This window comes from Rhinolophus hipposideros, assembly GCF_964194185.1.
Source record: "Rhinolophus hipposideros genome assembly, chromosome: 19".
NCBI lineage: Eukaryota > Metazoa > Chordata > Mammalia > Chiroptera > Rhinolophidae > Rhinolophus > Rhinolophus hipposideros.
This window is the reverse complement of record NC_138065.1, coordinates 1,436,235-1,455,621: the sequence shown is the minus strand read 5'-3', so window position 1 is coordinate 1,455,621 and position 19,387 is coordinate 1,436,235. Positions and strand designations below refer to the sequence as shown.

Here is a 19,387-nt window from a genome sequence, read left to right as displayed (position 1 = left end):
AGACCAGCATCTGAGTACATCAGTGGGAAGAGGGCTAGGTTGGTGGGGTCCTTGTCCCCTGAACTTCTGCCCTGCTAGCTGCCCCTTAGAACCAGAGGAAGTGCCCTTCCCCCGCTCCGGCCACTGCTAGAGTGCGTCAGACTGCCTTTCACACTAACATCTGTGCTGACCAGCTTCAGCTTGTGTCTGCTGGCCAGGCGACACCTCATCCATCGCTGGGTGATGGTTTGGCAGGTGTCCTCACAGTTGCTGTCCCCAGGTCTCCCACATTTCTTGTGATTCCAACTCAACCCCCCTTCTCCACTCCTGCTGTTGGTTCCACCTCCTGGTGGATTAATTTATAGAAAGCCCATGCAGCCTCCCCCACCTGGCCTGGCCACATCCTTCTGGGTAGCTGACAATCCGTGTTCTGTCCACACCCCCACACCACCTTCCCCCCTCCCTCCTGTCACAAAGGCACGGGGGCCTCTTCCCACCCAAGCTAAGCAGTGCCTTTGCCTCCCCCTCTCTGCAGACAGCCCCAGCATTTTCCCCTCAGTTCACCACTCCCTCGGCTTAATCAGCTTAATCGCCCGTCTCCTACCCTCAGGTGTAGGCTGCAGGAAAAGACCAAAACAATAACCTCCCCAACTCCACCCTTTCAACCTACCCCCCACCCTACCCTTTCCTGTGACCACCAAACACCAGAGAGGGTCCCTGCTGGCTGCCTCCCCCCCCCTACCCCTCCACCCCCCCACCACAGTGTCAACCTCACCCTCTTGTATCCCCTGCGGTCTGGTTGTTTTCCCCACCTCTGCTCAGAGGACTCTCCCCAGTTACCCATAAGCCCTGACCACCTTGATTTCTATGTAGCCTGTACACCTTGGCCACCCTAATCTCAAAAGTCTCTGATACTGTGGCTTCTTTTTTTAGTTTTCAAAAAAGTTTGAATTGTGGTAAGAAGCACATACTATAAATGTATCCTCTTGGCCATTTGAAAGTGTACAGTTCATAGTGGTAAGTGTATTCACTTTGCTGTGCAACAGTTCTCTAGAAGGCCTCCATCCTGCAGAACTGAAAGTCTGTATCCACCCGACAGCAGCTCCCAGCCCCCTCCCCCAGCCCCTGGCAACCGCCATGCCATTCCGCTCCCTGTGATGCGAGGTCCCTCGTGTCAGTGGAATCACACAGTATCCGTCCTTCTGTGACTGGCCCGTTTCACTCAGCATAATGTCCTCAAGCTTTAGCTACGTTGTAGCCTGTGACAGGCTTTCCTTCCTTTTTGGAGGCTGAATAATACTCCGTGGTGTGCAGAGACCCCAGTTTCTTTATCCACGCTCCTGCTGTCGGACACGTAGGTTGTTTCTCGTCTCGGCAGTTGTGGATATGCCGCCGTGGGCATGAGGCATATGTGTCTTCCAGACCCTGTCTGCCATGGCTCCTTGATTGGAGTTCCTCGGCTTTTCTAGTTCTTTCTCCCCTGCTGGCCCCTTTGCCTCCTCTGCCCATTACCCACCACACTGTTACCCCAAGGCCTGGCTTTTGTTTTCCAAGCACGCTTTCCAAACTTCCTTTCTGGTGGCTCCCCGATGACGGAGAAGGCCAGGGGCTGTGGGGCAGCGTGGGGCAGTGGAAAGGGCACCTAGGGCCTTCCCTGCCGTTAGCCTTTCCAGTCTGCACCTCGTTTGTTCACCTGTCGGAAGGAAGGCCCTGACAGGAAGCTTTCTGCTTTAAGCATTGCGGACCCCTCCCTGTCCCTCCCCTTCTCTGCCTCCCCCCGTGATTCTGCAGCACTCCTCCCTGTCACGTACAATTCAGAGGCGCTCTCCTCCACACCTCTCTCCAGCCTGCCCCAGACTGGCTGATGACTCTGCCCCAGTTTCCCCAGCACTCACTGGCGGTGTCACTCAGGAGGAATTGAGTCCCAACCATAATGGTACACGTGCTTCCCCAGCTGGACTGTCCCCACCCTGGGGACAGGAGGTATCCTGACCCCATCACTGTGAGGGAGGCAGGCGCTACAGTGACAGGGGCCCCTGCAAATTCATGACAGCAAACCTTGGTCAGTCTCTCCCTATGCGACCTCTCTGCAGCCTTTGACCTTGGTGACAGTTCCTTCAAGTACCACCTGTCCTTTGGCCTCTGGTTGCAGTGCTCTTGCTTCCCTCCTACCTCGCTGGCCACTGCTTCTGTCTCCTCCAAGTGCGCCCTCTCTTGTCCCCCTTAAAAGTCCCCTTGGACATGTCCTCCATGCCTGTTGCCCCCCCACCCCCACCATCACCGCACCTGTTAGCCAAGGACATCTGTCCGGCAGACACTCACTTAGTACCTGTGATGGTTCCAGACTTGACCTAGAGAGCTGGGGAGACACCTGAATAAGACCCGCTTCCAGCCCTCGCAGGGCTTGCCTTCCAGCCATAGGGACGGGCTGAGAACAGTCAGAGCCCAGCTGAGCTGGTGGGGAGGGACCGGGGACAGTGTGTCCCTGGCTCAGGCTTCTTGCCTCTCTCTCTAGCTACTGTTATCTTTTTTTTTTTTGTTAAAGATTTTTCCCCCAATTTATTCGTGAAGGGGAACAGGACTTTATTGGGGAACAGTGTGTACTTCCAGGACTTTTTTTTTTCCACCCAAGTCAAATCGTTGTCCTTTCAGTCTTAGTTGTGGAGGGTGCCCTTCAGCTTCAAGTTGTTGTCCTTTCAATCTTAGTTGTGGAGGGCGCACCTCACGCCCGTTAATCACACAGCACGGAAGAAGCTTGGGGCTCATCCCACACTTTTTTTTTTTAAAGATTTTATTGGGGAAGGGGAACAGGACTTTATTTGGGAACAGTGTGTACTTCCAGGCCTTTTTTTCCAAGTCAAGTTGTTGTCCTTTCAATCTTAGTTGTGGAGGGCACAGCTCAGCCCCAGGTCCAGTTGCCATTTTTCTAGTTGCAGGGGGCACAGCCCACCGTCCCTTACGGGAGTCGAACCGGCAACCTTGTGGTTGAGAGGATGCGCTCCAACCAACTGGGCCATCTGGGAGCTCAGCAGCAGGTCAGCTCAAGGTGCCATGTTCAATCTTAGTTGCAGGGGGTGGATTCAAGGAATCAAACTGGCAACCTTGTGGTTGAGAGCCCACTGGCCCATGTGGGAATCGAACCGGCAGCCTTGGGAGTTAGGAGCACGGAGCTCTAACCGCCTGAGCCACCAGGCTGGCCCCACTACACTTTCTCTCTCACCCCCTCCACACTGATTGGGCCACTGGTCCCATCTCCTGCTCCTCCTCCCTCCCTGACATTCCTCAGCACCTTTCCAGTCCCAGGAGGCCCAGGCCACCTGACTGAGACAACCAGAGCCAACCCCTAACCAATCTCTGCCTCTTTTTCCTGCTCCATTCATGCAGCCCTCTCTGGTCAGGCTCAAGGGGAGCTTACTAAGAAACAAAATTCTCCCTAAAACTCTGAATGGCTTTTCACTGAATTCAGAATAACACACACACACCCCAATGGCCTGCCTCACCTCCAGCTCCTTCATGGACACCTTGGCACCACTGCAGTCTCTGTGCCCTCCATGCAGTGTCATGGAAACCTTTCCTGGGTGCTCAGCATCCTCCCAGGCCTCAGTGACACAGACAGGACTAGCCATCTTGCCTCAGGAGCTAACAGTGAGGCCCCTTTGGGCGTGCTACTTCTTCCACCTGGAACGTGGTCGTCTGTGCATTCTTCTCTAACCTCCCACACCACACGGAGTCAGTGCCCTGTGCATGCCTCAGTGTAACCCTCTGCATACAGTGTCGCCGTGTCATTGTGCATCTGTGTGCCTCGCATCTTGAGTATTGTGATTAGAATGTAGCAGAAGCAAGGGTGGAGCAAAGAAACCAGTGACAAAGCTACTGGAATAATCCAGGTGAGAGACAATGGTGGCTGGGCCCGAGGTGGTAGTATGGAGGTAGTGGGAAGTGGTCAAGCTCTGGACATATTGTTAAGGCCAATGGTATTTGATATGGGTTGCATGGGACATGTGAGAAAAAGAGAACATTGAAGGATGGCTCCCAGGTTTTTGGTCTGGGCAAATGGAAGGGATGGAGTTGCCAATGAACTGAAATGAGGAAGACAGCAGGTAGGTGAGGTTTGGGAGAAGAACAGACATTCAGTTTTTGACATGCTAATTATCTGCCAGGGTTCTCCAGTATATATCCTTCAAGGAATTGGTTATGCCATTGTGGAGGCTGGCACATCTGAACTTTGTATGGCACGTGTGCTGTCTGGAAATTCTGGGGGCAGGAGCTGATACTGAAGTCTTGATGCAGAATTTCCCCCTCAAAGAAACCTCAGTTTTGCCCTAAAGACCTTTCAACTAATTAGATGAAGCCCACCTACATTAACAAGCTAATCTCTTTTACTTGAAGTCAATTGATTGTAGATGTTAAGCACACCTACCAAGTACCTTCACCGCAAGGATACCTATTAGCGTTTGATTGAATAACTCGGTATGCTAGTCTAGTGAAACTGACACGAAACTAACCATTACATTAAATTCGAAATATCCACTAGATGTTTTGAAGCACTGTAAACACAAATCAGCAGGGATCTATCCCAGAGGTATCATCCCCCCCCCAATTTTTTTTATTGTAGTAAGATACAGATAACATTTACTATTAGTGATGTTTAGTCATTCACAGTATTGTACAATCATCACCACTCTGTAGCTCCAGAATATTTTCACCACCCCCAAATGAAACTCTTTACTAATTAAGCAGTCATTCCCCATTCTTTGTCTCTCCCCCCACCCCAGTCCCCGGCAATCGCTAATCTGGTTTCTGTCTCTATAGATTTGTCTATTCTGCATATTTCATGTAAATGGAATCACACAATATGTGGCTTGTGTCTGGCTTACTTAGCATCATGGTTTCAAGGTTCGTCCATGTTGTAGGTGTGTCAGTACTTCATTCCTTTTTATTACTGAGTAATATTCCCTTGTGTGGGCGTGTACCACCACCTGTTTCTTTTTGGCGACTGCGAAAATAGTGCTGTTATAAACATTCGTGTACAGCTGGAGTTTGAACGCTTGTTTTCAGTTCTTTGGGGGTATATATTCAGAATGAAATTGCCTGGTTATGTGGTCATTTTGTTTACTTTATTGAGGGACCACTAAACTAGTTTCCACCGCGGCTGCACCATTTGCGGCTGCACCATTTTCATTCCCACAAGCAATGTCTGAGGGTTCCAGTTTCTCCACGTCCTTGTTGATACTTGCTGTTTCCTGGGTTTCTGTCTGTTTGTTTTAATTTCAGCCGTCCTGTCCTCATGGGTGTGAAGGGGAGCTCATTACGGTTTGGTTTTGATTTGCATTTGCCTAATGACTAATGATACTGAGTACCTTTTCATGTGCTTGTGGGCCATGTTTTTCCGAGAAATGTCTATTCCAGTCCTTTGCCCATTTTTAAATTGTGTTGTTTGTCTTTTTGCTGTTGAGTTGCAGAAATACCTGTTTTGAAACGAATTGATTCCACTCCAGGTCTCCCAGTCCCTCTATTTAAAGAGCTCTTCCTCGTGTTTTAAATCCATGTACAGGCAAATCGCTTCAGAGTTGAAAGAGACTCTAAATAAATGTCACGTACTCCACTCCCAGGGTGTCCCCTATTCCTGCAATTTCTCGAGTTCCCAAGACTCAAAATTGGTTGTCTACCCTTAGTTCCTCCTGCAGCGCATCGGCCTCTACTGTTTGGGGGTCATAGATGAGAAAAGTGACACGAAAATTACGGATTAGATTTGAACCTAAGGATTCTAACAGACCCCAAACACAAGGTGACCCGTTCTTAGACCTGGCTGGTCAAGAAGCACCGGGTGACTGGCTTTTCGCGAATTAGAAGGGACACGCACGCGCCGTAGAGCGGAGGGCATGGCGAAGCGAGTGGGGGCGTGGCCTATGCCCGGACTCAACATGGCCGCCAGGCCCGTCTCCCCCAGCTCCCAGGGCCGGGAGGAGAGGCTCCAAAGCTCAGACGCTATTGGTGCAGTTGCTCACCGTTCATCCTCGGGGGGCGGGAGTGATTGCGCCCCAGTTTCCGGTTCCGGCAGTGCCCGGAGTCCTGCGGAGATGGAGGAAGATGCGACCCGAGGCCGGCAGTCCCTGGGAGCCGAGGATAGGGTGCGAGCTGCGGCCTAGAGGTCTGGGCTTGGAGTTCGCCTCAGGCGCGGCGGGGCCGCCCTGATCTGAGAAGGTGAGGAACCACTGGTTTGGGGAGCCTGAGGACTAAGGTCTCCGAGGACCTGGACCTGTCAAGGAGGCGACGGTGTCCGCGGTGTCCCGCTGCAGTTCCGCGGGAGCCCGCCACGCAGTTGTGGGGCTGAAGGACGACTGACGAGGCATCTCTTCGTGGCGATTGGCACGTCCGAGGACCCAGAGGCTGTGCGGGCAGGACAGACGCTGTATGAAGGGGTGTCCTGTGGGGTGGGTGGAGAGGATTGTCACGTGGTGCCTGCGACGAGGCGTCACGTGGGTACCTACTGAGCACCAGAGCCAGGCTGGTTGGGAATTGCACCGAATCCCAGGGGGGAGGTATCCCCCGGGACCTCCCCAAGGAAATGCACGTTCACTAGACAGGTGGGCAAGCGTGTAAATGTTTTCACAGTCGTGTAGGTAGCTCCAGAATGCAGAGCGCTGCCGCACAGGGCCTAGGGAGAACAGAGGAACAGAGGAGGAAGCAAAGCTCTCGTCTGCAGCGGAGAAACGGGGCCCAATCCCCAGGGGTGTCTTGTTGGGGGTTACAGAAGGTGACAGTGTGTAGGGGTGGTTGCCTGTGATCTGCATGAGTCCACTCGTCATCCCTGGGCCCAGTACTGGTAACCAGTCAGGAGGGTGGAGTCAGGGCTCCCAACCCAGTCATAACGGTCCTGCACTTTCAGGGTGGTTGTTATTGTTACAATACTGACCGTCCTTCATATTTAAAGCAGTGCTTCCTAAACTGATACACATGTTAATCGCTCCGGATCTTGTTAAAATGTTGGCTCGTATTCAGCAGATGAGCGTGCGTTGTGAAAGTCTGCGTTTCTCACCCATGCTGCCGGTCTGTGCGGCAGGCTGAGTGGCGAGGATGGAGAGCAGCTCCGTGCAGGAGAGCTTGCCGCAGTGCCGGCTCTCTGCTGCTAACAAGGGCTTCCACACACATGAGCTCCACACTGCTCTACAGTCGTGCACTGCATACCGTTTCTGTAAACAACAGACCGCATGTACGACGGTGCTCCCATAAGACTGTACTGGAGCTGGAAACTTCCTGTGGCCCAGTGACCGCCTACCTGTCCTGACACGTGCCTGGGGACGCTGTGCAGACAGACCCACGCGCTGCCCGTTGTATAAAGCGCAGCACACACAGTCATGTACAGCACATGATACTTGGTCATGAACGAGGGTTACTGGTTTATGTGTTTACTACACTGTACTTTTTCATCATTTTAGACTGTACTCTTTCTACTTATACAAAGTTTGCAGAAACAGCGAGCTGTGTCACGCCAGCAGCAGCCTCCCACATCACGTGTTGTTTTGTAAATGTGGTGTAGCCTGTGTACGTGTGTGTACAGTCTGCAGGAGTTACAGTAGGCTAGGCCATCACAGCCACTCCCCACTCCCTCACTGACCCCCAGAGCAGCTTCCTGTCCTGCAGGCTCCAGCCGTGGGGAGTGGCCTATCCAGGTGTGCCGTTGTTCTCTTTTATAACGTAGTTTCACTGTAGCTTTTCTATGCTTAGATACACAACTACTCACCATTGTGTTCCGATTGCCCACAGTATTAGTACAATGACCTGCTGTACAGGCTTGGAGCCCAGGAGCAATAGGCCACACCGCAGGCATGGCCTGGGTGTGGAGCAGGTTATGCCACCTGGGTGTGTGTGAGGGCCTCTGATGTTCGCACGGTGACCAGAGTGCCCAATGACACATTTCTCTGAATGCATCCTTCTCGTTAAGGGGTGTGTGACTGTAGAGCTGTAGCAGGCTTGATTAGCCCCATCTCACAGATGAGGAAACAATTTCACTGAAGTGATTTGGTTCCAGTCGTACCAGTAAGTGATGGAACTGGAGCTCAAACTGGATTACTAGTGTTCCGTCCACTGCATGACCTTGCCTTCGAGGTGACACTGCCTTGTCTGAACCAGAACCTTATCTCAGAATCTGGTAAATAGTCTAGTGTGACTTTTCTGGTACAAAGTGGAAGAAGAGTGGTGGTGTCCCGGGCCCACTACTTGTGTCCCTTTGCATGTGTGGGCTTGGTAGTGGGGGTTCTGCCTGTGACATCCCATTTGATGACCTGAGGCTATTGTAGGTCATGTCGGGCCCCCATAGGCAGCACTTCAGCCTTTGTGCCCCAGCAATGTTAAAAGATGGGGGCAGCTCAGAACTGCAGCCAAGCATACAAATGGGGGTTTGGGAAGAGCTGTGATGAGGTGGGCTGATCGAGTTGGGAGAAGGGCAGGCTAGAGGAAGTCTGCAACACGTGTCTGCAAGGAGGGCTCTCCAGAAGGTCGGACAGGATCTGGTGGTGATAGTTCAGCAGGAGCATTGGGGGTCACATAACAACAAAGAGCAGGTTGAGATCCCACCTTCTAGGAACAGCCCCACCTTTTGAAGGGGTAGCGGGGGTGAATGCAATGCCCTCTTCTCCTTCACTAGAGGCTTATCCTTCCGAGGCATGCCCCTTAGTGGCTTCTCCTGTCACCATGGCAATGGCGGGAGATCCCTGCCCCAGCCTTGGAGAGTCCCCCTTTTCTTCTGGGAATTTAAAATAAGATTGGCACATGTCAGAGATGGAGCAAAGTGGGCACTGGCTCCTGCCTTAGGATTTCTCATCAGGAGATGTTGGTGCTTCGTGATTCAGCTTGACAAGTTGAGGTGATGCCCCCGAAACCGGTCCTGGAACAGAACCCTTTGTTCTGTCTCTGCACGCTGCTTAGCACACAGTTTGCATGAGCCCTGCAGGAGGCCGTCCTGCCTGGGCCCTGTGGTATTTGTCTTGTGCAACAGTGTGCCTGCCCAGCTGCTCAGCTTGCTCAGTCCATACGCACAGAGAAAGCAGAGGCAGCTCTTGATGTTTCTGGAACAAAGCTGAGAGAACACCCTGGGCATCGGAGGGGCAAGAAGCTTGTGCTTATCCCTGGGTGACCAGCAGTACTGAGGGCATGCATTCTGCCTCCCGTGTGGGAATGGCAGCTTTAGAGCGAGCAGTGACTGGTGCTGGAGCTGCCCAACTCCCAGGGTAGAAGGTGGAGTAGAGAATTCTTGGCTCCGATCCTGCCTCCACCACTGACCAGCTGCGTGACCTTGGGCCTATTCCTGTTAATGTATCTGACCCTCTATTTCCTCATTTAGCAGAAGTGTCTAACTACACAGGTTAAGTTATGAGGATCACAGGAGGTAATAGGTACGTGCTCAGTAAATCCTAGTCTTGCTGCATCTCAGTTGTAACTGGATGACAGTCACCGGGGGCAGGGGACACAGTGACCATCTGCTCTTGAAGGGCCTTAAGGGACAGATTGCCCCACTGGACTTGGATGGCCTAGGCTGAGGCTGGGGAGGAAGGGCCACCTCTGCCCACAGCAAGTGGCACATGAGCGTTCCAGGGGTTCTCCTCCTGGAACCCTGCCTCTAGCTCATTTTCCACAGCCTGGATTCTCCATCGTGGCCAACCCACTTGTTCCAAGCCATTGTTCTTTTCCTTTCACTGTCTGCATGCATTCCCCACTTCGTTCAGACTACTTCGTCCTCCTCCAGGAAGCACTGCAGGTATCCTGTACTTTCATGAACATGATAGTCCAGCTCAGGGAATTCTAGAATGCTAACTGTGCTTCCCCACTGACTTCCATAGTAAATGGTAAAGCAAGAAGCTACTCAGGCTAGCTGGGACCTTTGGCTGGGGAAGGTGGTTGAAGATGGACTCTGACGAAACACTTGACTTGAGGTTTGTCAAGTCACTCTCACCAGGACTGCTTGTGTAGAATGTCTCGGCCCTCTAGAGGTGTCCCTGTGATGCGGCCACCTGTCTTCCCAGCCCTTGGGGATTTCTCTGAAAGCCTGGGGAGTCCCTGACTTTTCACTTCTTGGAATTGAACTTCCCTCCTTTCCCCTTCTCGCTGAGAATGTCCAGTGTCCTACACAGGAGCACACTCCATTGTTACCAAGAGTATGTACAATATAGGACGTCCTCTCGTGGGACAGCTCCCGGTTTGGTAGTTACTATGTTAGAAAACATAACTGTTTAACACACGACAGGAGGGCCACATGTACGTTCATTTACCCTGGTTTCTCTGGAGCTGAAATCCAGTCTCCAGAGGGATAGTGTGTCTTCTGGAACAGACTGTGAGTTTCTCGAAGGCAGAGTGTGTCCTTTCTGTTACGTGACTCTCCCTTCCGTATGTGGGACTGAGGTTATGATTTACGTCCTTAGGGGGAAAGGGACCAACATGTTCTCTACCCTGGAGTTCTCAAGACCCATCAGGTGGTTCTTTCCTTTCTAGAGTGAGTTATCTAATAACCAAAGAGGACTCTGACCTTTGCCTCATTCCTAATGTTCTGACTCCTTTCATTGGAGGGAGGGGAGGTGTGTGTGTGTATGTGTGTGTGTGCGCGCGCGCATGCGTGCCCCCCCGTGGTGTGAAAGCCCCACTTAATTTCTTCCCCACACTTTCTCCTGAAGCAGACTGGAGAAAATGTAAGTGTGGTGCGTGTGGGCTGGGGGGCTCAGGGGGGGCCGGCTGGAAACCAGAAGTCAAGTCAGGCGAGTCAGCTGGGAAGGTGACAAGAGGCCCCCCGCTGAGGGTGCGGGGCCAGAGGCAGGGCCTCCTCGTTGGCCTGGAGCCTCAAACGTGGAGCGCTTCCTCCTTTCCTCCTAGATGTCACGGGTGCCCCCCCCCCCAGCCTGCGGACGGGCCCGCATCCCGCCAGGTGGTCGGTCTGCCCGCAGTACGCGGAGCGCTGCCTGGCGGGGGCCGTGACGCCCGGAGCCGGGCAGAGGCAGACGCGGAGTGATGGGGCCGGGGGGGCCGGGGCGCCAGTGGGGGCCGGGCGTCCCGGCGAGGAGCGGCTTCTGGCCTTGGCAGGACGGCTGCGGGGGCGGGAGGGGGCAGCGAGCGCGGCTCACACCCGCCCCCCGTCCCAGGGCCCCGGCGCCATGGAGGACAAGCGCAACATCCAGATCATCGAGTGGGAGCACCTGGACAAGCGGAAGTTCTACGTGCTGGGCGTGGCCATGACCATGGCCATCCGCGTGAGCGTGTACCCCTTCACCCTCATCCGCACGCGGCTGCAGGTGCAGAAGGGCCGCAGCCTGTACCGGGGCACCGCCGACGCCTTCGTCAAGATCCTGCGCGCGGACGGCGTGGCCGGCCTCTACCGCGGCTTCCTGGTCAACACCTTCACGCTCATCTCGGGCCAGTGCTACGTCACCACCTACGAGCTCACGCGGAAGTTCGTGGCCGACTACAGCCAGAGCAACACGGTCAAGTCGCTGGTGGCCGGCGGCTCGGCCTCCCTGGTGGCCCAGAGCATCACGGTGCCCATCGACGTGGTGTCACAGCACCTCATGATGCAGCGCCAGGGCGAGAGCGCGGGCCGCTTCCACGTGCGGGGCAGCGCCCGGGGACACGGCGTGATCGCCTTCGGCCAAACCAAGGACATCATCAGGCAGATCCTGCGGGCCGACGGGCTCCGGGGCTTCTACCGAGGCTACGTGGCTTCCCTGCTCACCTACATCCCCAACAGCGCCGTCTGGTGGCCCTTCTATCACTTCTACGCAGGTGCGCCGGGCCAGGGGGGCGCGAGGGCGCGCCCACTCGTGGTGTGGGTTGCGGTGGGAGGCCGGTGGGAGAGGGGGCGGTTCACCCACACACAGCCGCCCCCAGAGGCACCCAGGGTGACGAGGACCCGGCCCTTGCCTCGGAGGAGCTTAGGTTAGAGTGGGGGCGTCAGACAAGCGGAGCCGGGCCTCTGAAGGCAGCGGTAACACTTGCCTTGGAGTTACTCGCGTGGGCCTTAGCGCTTCTACCGCGGGGAAAGGCCTTTTATTTTTTAACGCGTATTTTTCCAGTTCTGTTGAGATAGAATTGAAGGGAAAGGTTCTTGGAAGGGGGAGGAAACTAACATCTGCTGAATACCCACGATGGGCCAGGCTGTGACCACTGTGTGTCTCAGGGTCTGGTGAGGCAAAGTGCTCAGTATTTGCTGAATGAGTAGACTGGTTCTCATCACTCCCTTTTGGTTAAAATAGACCCATGCTGACGTATGGGCATTTAGAATAAAATCTAGTGCGTCCCACAGAACACAGGTGTAGACGAGCCGTCTGCTTCTCCAGCCCCATCTCCTGCTGCTCTCCCTTTCCTCACTCTGGGCCACTGTCACTGTCTCTCTCTCGGTCCCTGAAGCTCACCAAGCTCTGTTCGCACCTCAGACTTTGCAGACAAGGCTCCTCTTCCTGGAATACGTTTCCCCACTCTCGCTGTCGTGGCTGGGTCCTTCTCAGGCCTCTGGCCTTAGCTTCCATGCCACCTTTGCAAAGAGGGCTTTTTTAACTACCCAGCTGGAAAGAGGACACTTTCTGTTTTCTTTTTCAGCACCTTACTACTTCATAACACTTGTCGTGATTGGTATTTACTTCATTCCCACTCCCAGCTCCTTAATTAGACTCTTAAGTTCCATGAAGGCATTTCCCCATCTATTTCTGTTTTATATCTAGTGCTTATCTCAGTGGCTGGCATTAGTAAGCATTAAATAAATACTGACTTTTATGACTTGTCCAAAGTCATTTAGCCAGGAGGGACTTAAGTCAGATAGTAGGTGCCCAGTAAACATTTGTTAAATGAATAATGGAGAAAGGAAGACCTCTGTTCCCCACCTTCTTGCCTTTGGTCTTTCCATCCTCTCCTAAGCCCCAGGAAGGTGGCCTGTGTGCGTGACTAGACTTGGAGTCCGGATCCTGCCACAGCTCGCAGGCCTGGGGCCAGTGCAGACAGGCCCAAGGAGGCTGGCAGTGCCAGGCCAGACTCTACCCTTTAATGGTTGCAAAGTGCTTTCTTTTAAGAGAAACAGGATGCCCGTGAGGTGGAACCACCAATTCACTTTGTTTGTATGCTGCTCCTGGGGAGAAAGTGATTACAAATCCGGGAAGAGGTGGCTCTGGTAGGACTGAGGGAAGAGCCACTGCCACGTGGCTTGCTTCTGCCATGCCAACCCTCACCATGCTGTTTGTCTTTGGTTGCTTGACTACAAATTACCCAAACATGAGAGAAGTCTTAAAGGTATTATGGCAGCTGAAGTGTAGAGAGAAAAGGAATCCTTGAGAGTAAAAGCCCGAGGCCTTGCGATGGCCTCAGGGTCCTAAGTGACAAGTCTCTTTGACCTCAACTACTATTCTTCTCTCTCACATTCTGCTCCAGGCATACTGGCCTTGCTGCTCCTGGAAGACTCCAGCTGTGTTCCTCAGGGCCTTTGCACAGGATATTCTCTGCTTGGAAAGTTCTTTCCCCAGAGCCACATGGCCTGCACTCTCCTTCAGGTCTTTGCTCAAGCTTCACCATCTTGAGAGGCTTCCATGGCAACCTTATTTAAAATGGCAGCCCTTTCATCCCCTATCCTTGGCATTTCCGGTCTCCCTTTCTGGCTCTATTTCCATCTACAGCTAGCACACATCACCTTCTGATATAGCGATGTATTTTGCTGGCTTATTTATTGCCTGTCTGTAAACTTTGTAGGAAGGTGGGAGTTGAGGCTCTTTTATTCACTGTTATACTCTCAGAACCCAGGGGCACTGGCTTATGGTCGCCACTCAGTGCGTCTTTGTTGAATGAATGAATGAACTTGTCTTTCGCCTCCAGAGGGTAAAGCAAAACACTCAACTGCAGGTGAACTTCCTACTGGTACTGGGACGAGTGAACCTGGGTACTAGCCCATCTTCACCAGCATTTTGAAAAATGATTTTTTCTTTCTTGATATAAGCTGGAGAAAAGTCCTCCGTATAGGATATGACTTTCCCTTGTAATTGTTGTTATTGGTAAAATCATTCACGTGGGTTCAAAGTTGAAAAGGTAGGAAAACGTATGTCGTGAAAAGGCTCCTCCTCCACTAGTCACCCAGCTTCCTTCCTTAGAGACAGTCAGGGTCACCGCTTTTTAATGTGTCCTATCAGTTACTCAGTGCAGGTAGTAGAAAATAATGTAGTGTGTGCTTTTGTAGCCTAAGAGTTGGGAGGAGTAGAGCACCTGCGTAGGATTTTCCCATCAGGGAGGATTTCTGTCCATGGGATATGAAGGGAGTCAGCAAGCAAAGAGGGTTGTTTTTTTTTTAAAAAAAAAAAACCTTTTCTTTATTGTAAGTGTGTTTTTCCAGGACCCATCAGCTCCAAGTCGAGTAGTTGTTTCAATCTAGTTGTGGAGGGCGCAGCTCACAGTGGCCCATGTGGGGATGGAACCGGCAACCTTGTTGTAAGAGCACTGTGCTCTAACCAACTGAGCTAACGGGCCGTCCCCCACCAAAGAGGTTTTGAAATCCCTCCTCCGGAGGAATTTTGTCCAGAATCAGTGATATAACCACTTCTGGAAGAGGCCTGAGATTTAAAATTTTTCTTGGTTCAGAAGGAAGCAAAGAGAAAAAGAGATGGGAGTTACTGGGGGTGGGACCTCTTAGGTGGCTGAGGCTTGCCCTCGTTGGCAGAAGCAGTGTGAGGACCGGGCTGGGGCCCCATGTCTTAAGGCGCTGTCTTCCCTCCCTCCAGAGCAGCTCTCGTGCCTCTGCCCTAAGGAGTGTCCTCACATTGTCTTTCAAGCCATCTCAGGCCCCCTGGCTGCCGCCACTGCTTCCATCCTCACCAATCCCATGGACGTCATCCGAACTCGAGTGCAGGTAAGACCAGCCTCCTCTTCCCACGCGGGCCGTTAGAAGCGTGATCTTCAGGCCCGGCCTCCTCGCCCTGACCTCTATGTCCTGGTCATCCAGGCCCCTTCTGTGTGTTATGACGTACGGTCTAGAGACTAGCCGAGCACTCTGAAGGACCTCGCGTGTTTCTCTCATCCTGTCTGCTGCCTTGCAGGCCTCTAGGAATTCTTACTGCTTCCAGCCTTTCATCCTGTTAGCATAGCCTATCAACCACCTTTTCCTGTCTTGCAGATTTGTGGTGGTGGTTAGAAATACCGATTTCAGTTAATTTCCTAAGTCTGTCTGGTTTCTCCGTGGGGCTATGAGCTTTCTACAGTGACAGTGACTGTTCTGGAACAGGTTTCACAGATGGTACTGTGCGCTCTCGGCAGGAACGCTGACGAACCCTTGGTGGTGGTGTCCAGAAGTTACAGTCTGTCTTTAGTTAGCTCAGAAACACTTTCACAGCACCTAGTATGAGGAAATAGAATCTGAACGATGCTATGTAATGTATGCATTTTATATTTTAATATACAGCAGCTTTTGCTGTATAAAGCTTTAGGTCAAGAGAATGGGGGGTTTTAATGTCTGATTTGGGTAGCTGAAGAGGAAAGCTGTCCAGGAGAGGGGCGTCATTTGGTTATGATGAGGAATGGAGGGAAGGAAAACGACCTTAGCAGGTTGGGGGCAGTCAGTTTCCATGATACACAGTGTGGGGGTGGACGTGGCGGGTAAATCGAGGTATTTTTGCCCCTGGAAGACAGTGCCCTCCCTCCTGCCACACACATTTGAAAATGAATAAATTGGCATCTGATTGGTTCACAAGTGCCAAAGTGCGCAGGTTCCGTCCTCATTCTCTCCTGAGCCCTGTTCTGGATGTCCCCCAAGGAGATCAGAGAAAGGACAGGTCTCTACCTGGAGGTGCTCCCAGGCCACAGGAGACAGAGGGCATAGCTGGAGGGCCTTTGCGAGGCCGTGGATCCGTGGGGGGCCAGGGCAGCAGGGTGGTCAGATGCGAGGACTGAGAGGCCGAGGGAGCGTGGAGTGGGCAGGTGCTCTGAGCCTGGATGGGGTCACCTGTGACGCTCACAGCACAGGGGACGGGACGGGCTCCCTTGCCTTGGCTGAGGGCTGGAGCGTGGAGTCTAAAGGCAAAGTTTGGTGGCAGGGCATGAGGGGTGGGGAAGGTTGAGAAGAGGAGTTCTCTGCCTCAGTAAGGCTTTCACTGTGACACTGAAGACAGGTGCTTGGGGGCCAGCAGGGTCGGAGGGGAGGGCTCTAGCCATGGGGGTTCGAGGGATTGAAGTGACCAGTCAACATCAGACTGGTGGAGGACCTTAGCTGCAGGTGACTGAATCCCGCCTCCCTGAGGTGGAAGGGAAACACCCACTCCGCACTCGTGAGGGCGCAGCTTCCCTACTGGTGTTAGCACTGGCTGGTGTTTACGGAGCACTTACTGTCTGCCAGGCTCCATTCTTATAAAAGAATCATTTACAAGTATTCTTTTGTTTACTGCTCACAGAACAGCCACATGGCATAGGAACGATCATCACTGCTTTATAGGTGCAGAGTTCAGGAAGTAAATCACCTGAGGTCATGCTGCTAGTAAATTGGGGAGAATGCAGACCCAGGCAGCCTGGCACCAGAGCCCATCCTAAAGGGCCGTGCTGGCGCTCGGAAGCAGAGGCAAGCCCCAACTCCTGCCTAAGGCAGGGGAGACCCAGCAGGGGCTCTGACTGCAGACTGTGACCTCCGCTGTGTTGATGGTTCCAGGTCGAGGGCAAGAACTCCATCATCCTGACCTTCCGACAGCTCATGGCAGAAGAGGGGCCCTGGGGCCTCATGAAGGGCCTCTCAGCCAGAATCATCTCCGCCACGCCCTCCACCATTGTCATTGTGGTGGGCTACGAGAGCCTCAAGAAGCTCAGCCTGCGACCCGAGCTGGTGGACTCCAGACACTGGTAACCCACGGGGAGAGAGAAGCCTGCGGCCCTCCACACTGCCCCTGGCTGGGGCAGAGGACGGGGGGCCCCTTCTCCAAGTGCCCCCCCACACAGCTAGCCCTGCCCGGGGCCAGGTGCCCTTCCGGGACAGGCACGGAAGCTGAGCTGCTCTGGCTGGAGAGGCGCCCACCGGGATCCCTGCCCCGGTTCTTTTTCATTTTTTTGCCAAATGGCTCCTTCCCTCCCTCAGTCCCTGTACTCCGTCCTGCCCTAAGGAAACCCGTCCTCCCCGCCAGCCCCACTTCACGCCTGCCCTGCCGACCCTTCATCTGACTCTCCCCGTGTCCCTGACATCCTGAGTGGAGCTGTACGCGGGGCTTCCTCACTCCCACTGGTTCTTCCCCCTGAGCCTCCAGCCCCGGTTCTAAGCAGCTGCCGCCAGCCCTTTCCTGCTTCATCTTGTAGGCGTGCTTGTTTGTATTTTGGGCCTGAGCTGCCCACCAGACGACTCTGCTTTTCCCTGCCACTGGGGACAAAGTGCCAGGCACGGTTGCGCAGGGAGTAACAGCCGCAAAAACCTCTGGTTTGCCAGAGCACTCGTCCTCTCTGTGGAGAGTTACTAGGTTGGGGAGAAATGTCGATACTTTATTTTGTGTGTATATATTTTTTTAACATCTGTGAACTAAGCTACTGTCTTCGTCCTGCTAAACACCCATCCTGCGGTCAGAGCCCACCCCCTCCTCAGATAGGTGGAAAATGTAGCTTTTCCCTCCGGCCCAGTTCCCTGTGCCTTCCATGTCCCTCGCGTCCCAGCAGTCCCAGGACATGTGAGTTGGGGCTTCCTCTGGCCCAGATGGCTGCCGTGCTGGGCACAGTTCTCAGTAGGGCAGGCTATCTGGGGCACACAGGGCTTGGAACACTGCCCTGAAGTCAGGTTGAGAGGAGCTGGTTTGGAAAGCAACAAGAGGGTCTGTGTGCCCAGGCCTAGGAGAGGGCATGGTTTCTCAACCCCAGGCAGTCATGACATGACACACACACACCCCAGTCGCTTGGACTCATGGAAATGGACGTTGTCTCCGGATGGGAATCTCTGAGATGTGGAACTGCTTGTTTTTCTTTTCCCCGATGTGAAGTCTTCCTGGGCACCGTACCCGCTAGAAGGCCACTTGGAAGATGGTAAAGAGGGGGTCAGCAAGTCACCTAACATCAGGACCACTGCATTTACCAGCCTGATACTGCCGAGATTACCTGCTGAGCTCAGGAGCTAGAGGATGAGCGCTCCTCCATCCTCACCCTCCCCACTTCAGCTACCAAGCCTGTGTCGCAGGAGGAGGTGCTGCATAAGGAATGAGAAGGCCTATCAATGCCTGCACTTCTCCTTGAGGCATTTGACCTGGATGACCTTCCAGACCTTACTGGTCCCACCCTCTGGGAAAGGCCATGGTGCCCATGTGAAAGGTGCTAGCTACCTGAAGCTTTGCTATTTCTTATGACTGTCCCATCTGTCACCCTGGCCACATCAGAATCTGAAAACCACGTTTCTCTACCTTCAACCACCACCACGGCCCGTCTTGGTCTTTTTATCTTTGAAGGTTATTTTCCCTTTAACTTATTTTTGTCTGTCTCCCCTTGCACTTTATCAAGCGTCCTCCCATTTCTGTCCATAAACGGTGATCCAAAGGGTCGGGCCCACAGATCACTGAATCTTCCTGCCCGTCCCCCCTTTACCCTAAGAACCACCAACGTACGGCAGCCAAGGACCCCTTCTTTCTTGAAGCTCACTCTAGTGATACATCTGGAGACTGGTTTTCTCAGCGCCTTCCCCGCCCAGAGCCTTGTCTTCCGTCCTTCCCCACTTTGGCCCGGTGGGTGCAGCATCACGGGCGGCGGGTCGTCTCCTGCCTCCCGCGGGGGTGCTGCTCCCTCCCAGACGCCCTTCCCTCTGCTTTCTCACGGTGTTGCAGTCGTTCGCTCATTCTCTGTGTGCCTCCCTCCTCCGTCCTCCCTCCTCCCTCCCCCCTCCTCCTTTCCCCCTCTTCCCTCCTCCTGACCCCCTCCCCCCTCCCCCCTCCCACACGCAGTTTGAGGATAATGTGCGCATAGTGCGAGACCCCTGGCCCCTGCTAGTGCACGGGATCGGGGGCAGTGACAGTGCGTAGTGGGGATGGGACCACAGACCAGACCAGCTGGAGGCTGATTTATTGGCCGAAACGGCGCGAGACCTGGGAGACGGGGCACGGCAGGCAAGCTGCTGGGAGCACCCCGGGACGGGAATGGAAATGCCGCGGCGCCGGGCATTTGATCAAATGGACTCTTGTGAATATTAACGGTGGACGTTCACTGTTACACTGTACGAAGTCTCGGAAGTGTAATTAAACGTTTGTATCGAGCCCCTGAGCTTCGGCGCGCGCTTCCTTCGCCGGCCTGCGGGGACGGCACTGGAGCTCCTCCCGGCTCCTCCCCGGTGCACAGCCCCCCGCCTCGGGCACCGGCCCCTCCGCGCCGGGGGCTCGGAGATAGACATTCCGCTGCTTCCAATCGGGGGCGTCCAGTGCCGGGAGCAGCCAATCGGGGGCTGCGGTGGGCGGGG

At 53.9% G+C, this 19,387-nt stretch overlaps 1 protein-coding gene across 2 annotated transcripts; it reads left to right on the top strand.

The window, feature by feature from the left end:
• Positions 1–2,769: 2,769 nt before the first annotated feature.
• Positions 2,770–19,207, top strand: SLC25A44 (solute carrier family 25 member 44). Of its 2 annotated transcripts, none has more exons than XR_013991766.1 (4): positions 2,770–6,183; positions 11,109–11,745; positions 14,720–14,842; positions 16,628–19,207. XR_013991766.1 is itself a non-coding variant. In XM_081026572.1 (4 exons), exons 2-4 carry the CDS (start codon positions 11,121–11,123, stop codon positions 16,817–16,819), a joined length of 945 nt encoding a protein of 314 aa, XP_080882698.1. In that variant the 5' UTR covers positions 2,770–6,183; positions 11,109–11,120; the 3' UTR covers positions 16,820–19,206. The 2 variants fall into 2 exon arrangements, 1 of the variants encoding a protein (XP_080882698.1); XM_081026572.1 differs by having other exon boundaries at positions 14,715–14,842; positions 16,628–19,206.
• Positions 19,208–19,387: the final 180 nt, after the last annotated feature.

Excerpts from the sequence above, each read along its gene's own strand:
- SLC25A44 (XM_081026572.1), top strand. The coding sequence starts at position 11,121 with ATGGAGGACAAGCGCAACATCCAGATCATCGAGTGGGAGCACCTGGAC. Across the intron at positions 11,746-14,714 it reads CTTCTATCACTTCTACGCAG|AGCAGCTCTCGTGCCTCTGC; the intron begins GTGCGCCGGGCC and ends CCCTCCCTCCAG. Across the intron at positions 14,843-16,627 it reads TCATCCGAACTCGAGTGCAG|GTCGAGGGCAAGAACTCCAT; the intron begins GTAAGACCAGCC and ends TGATGGTTCCAG.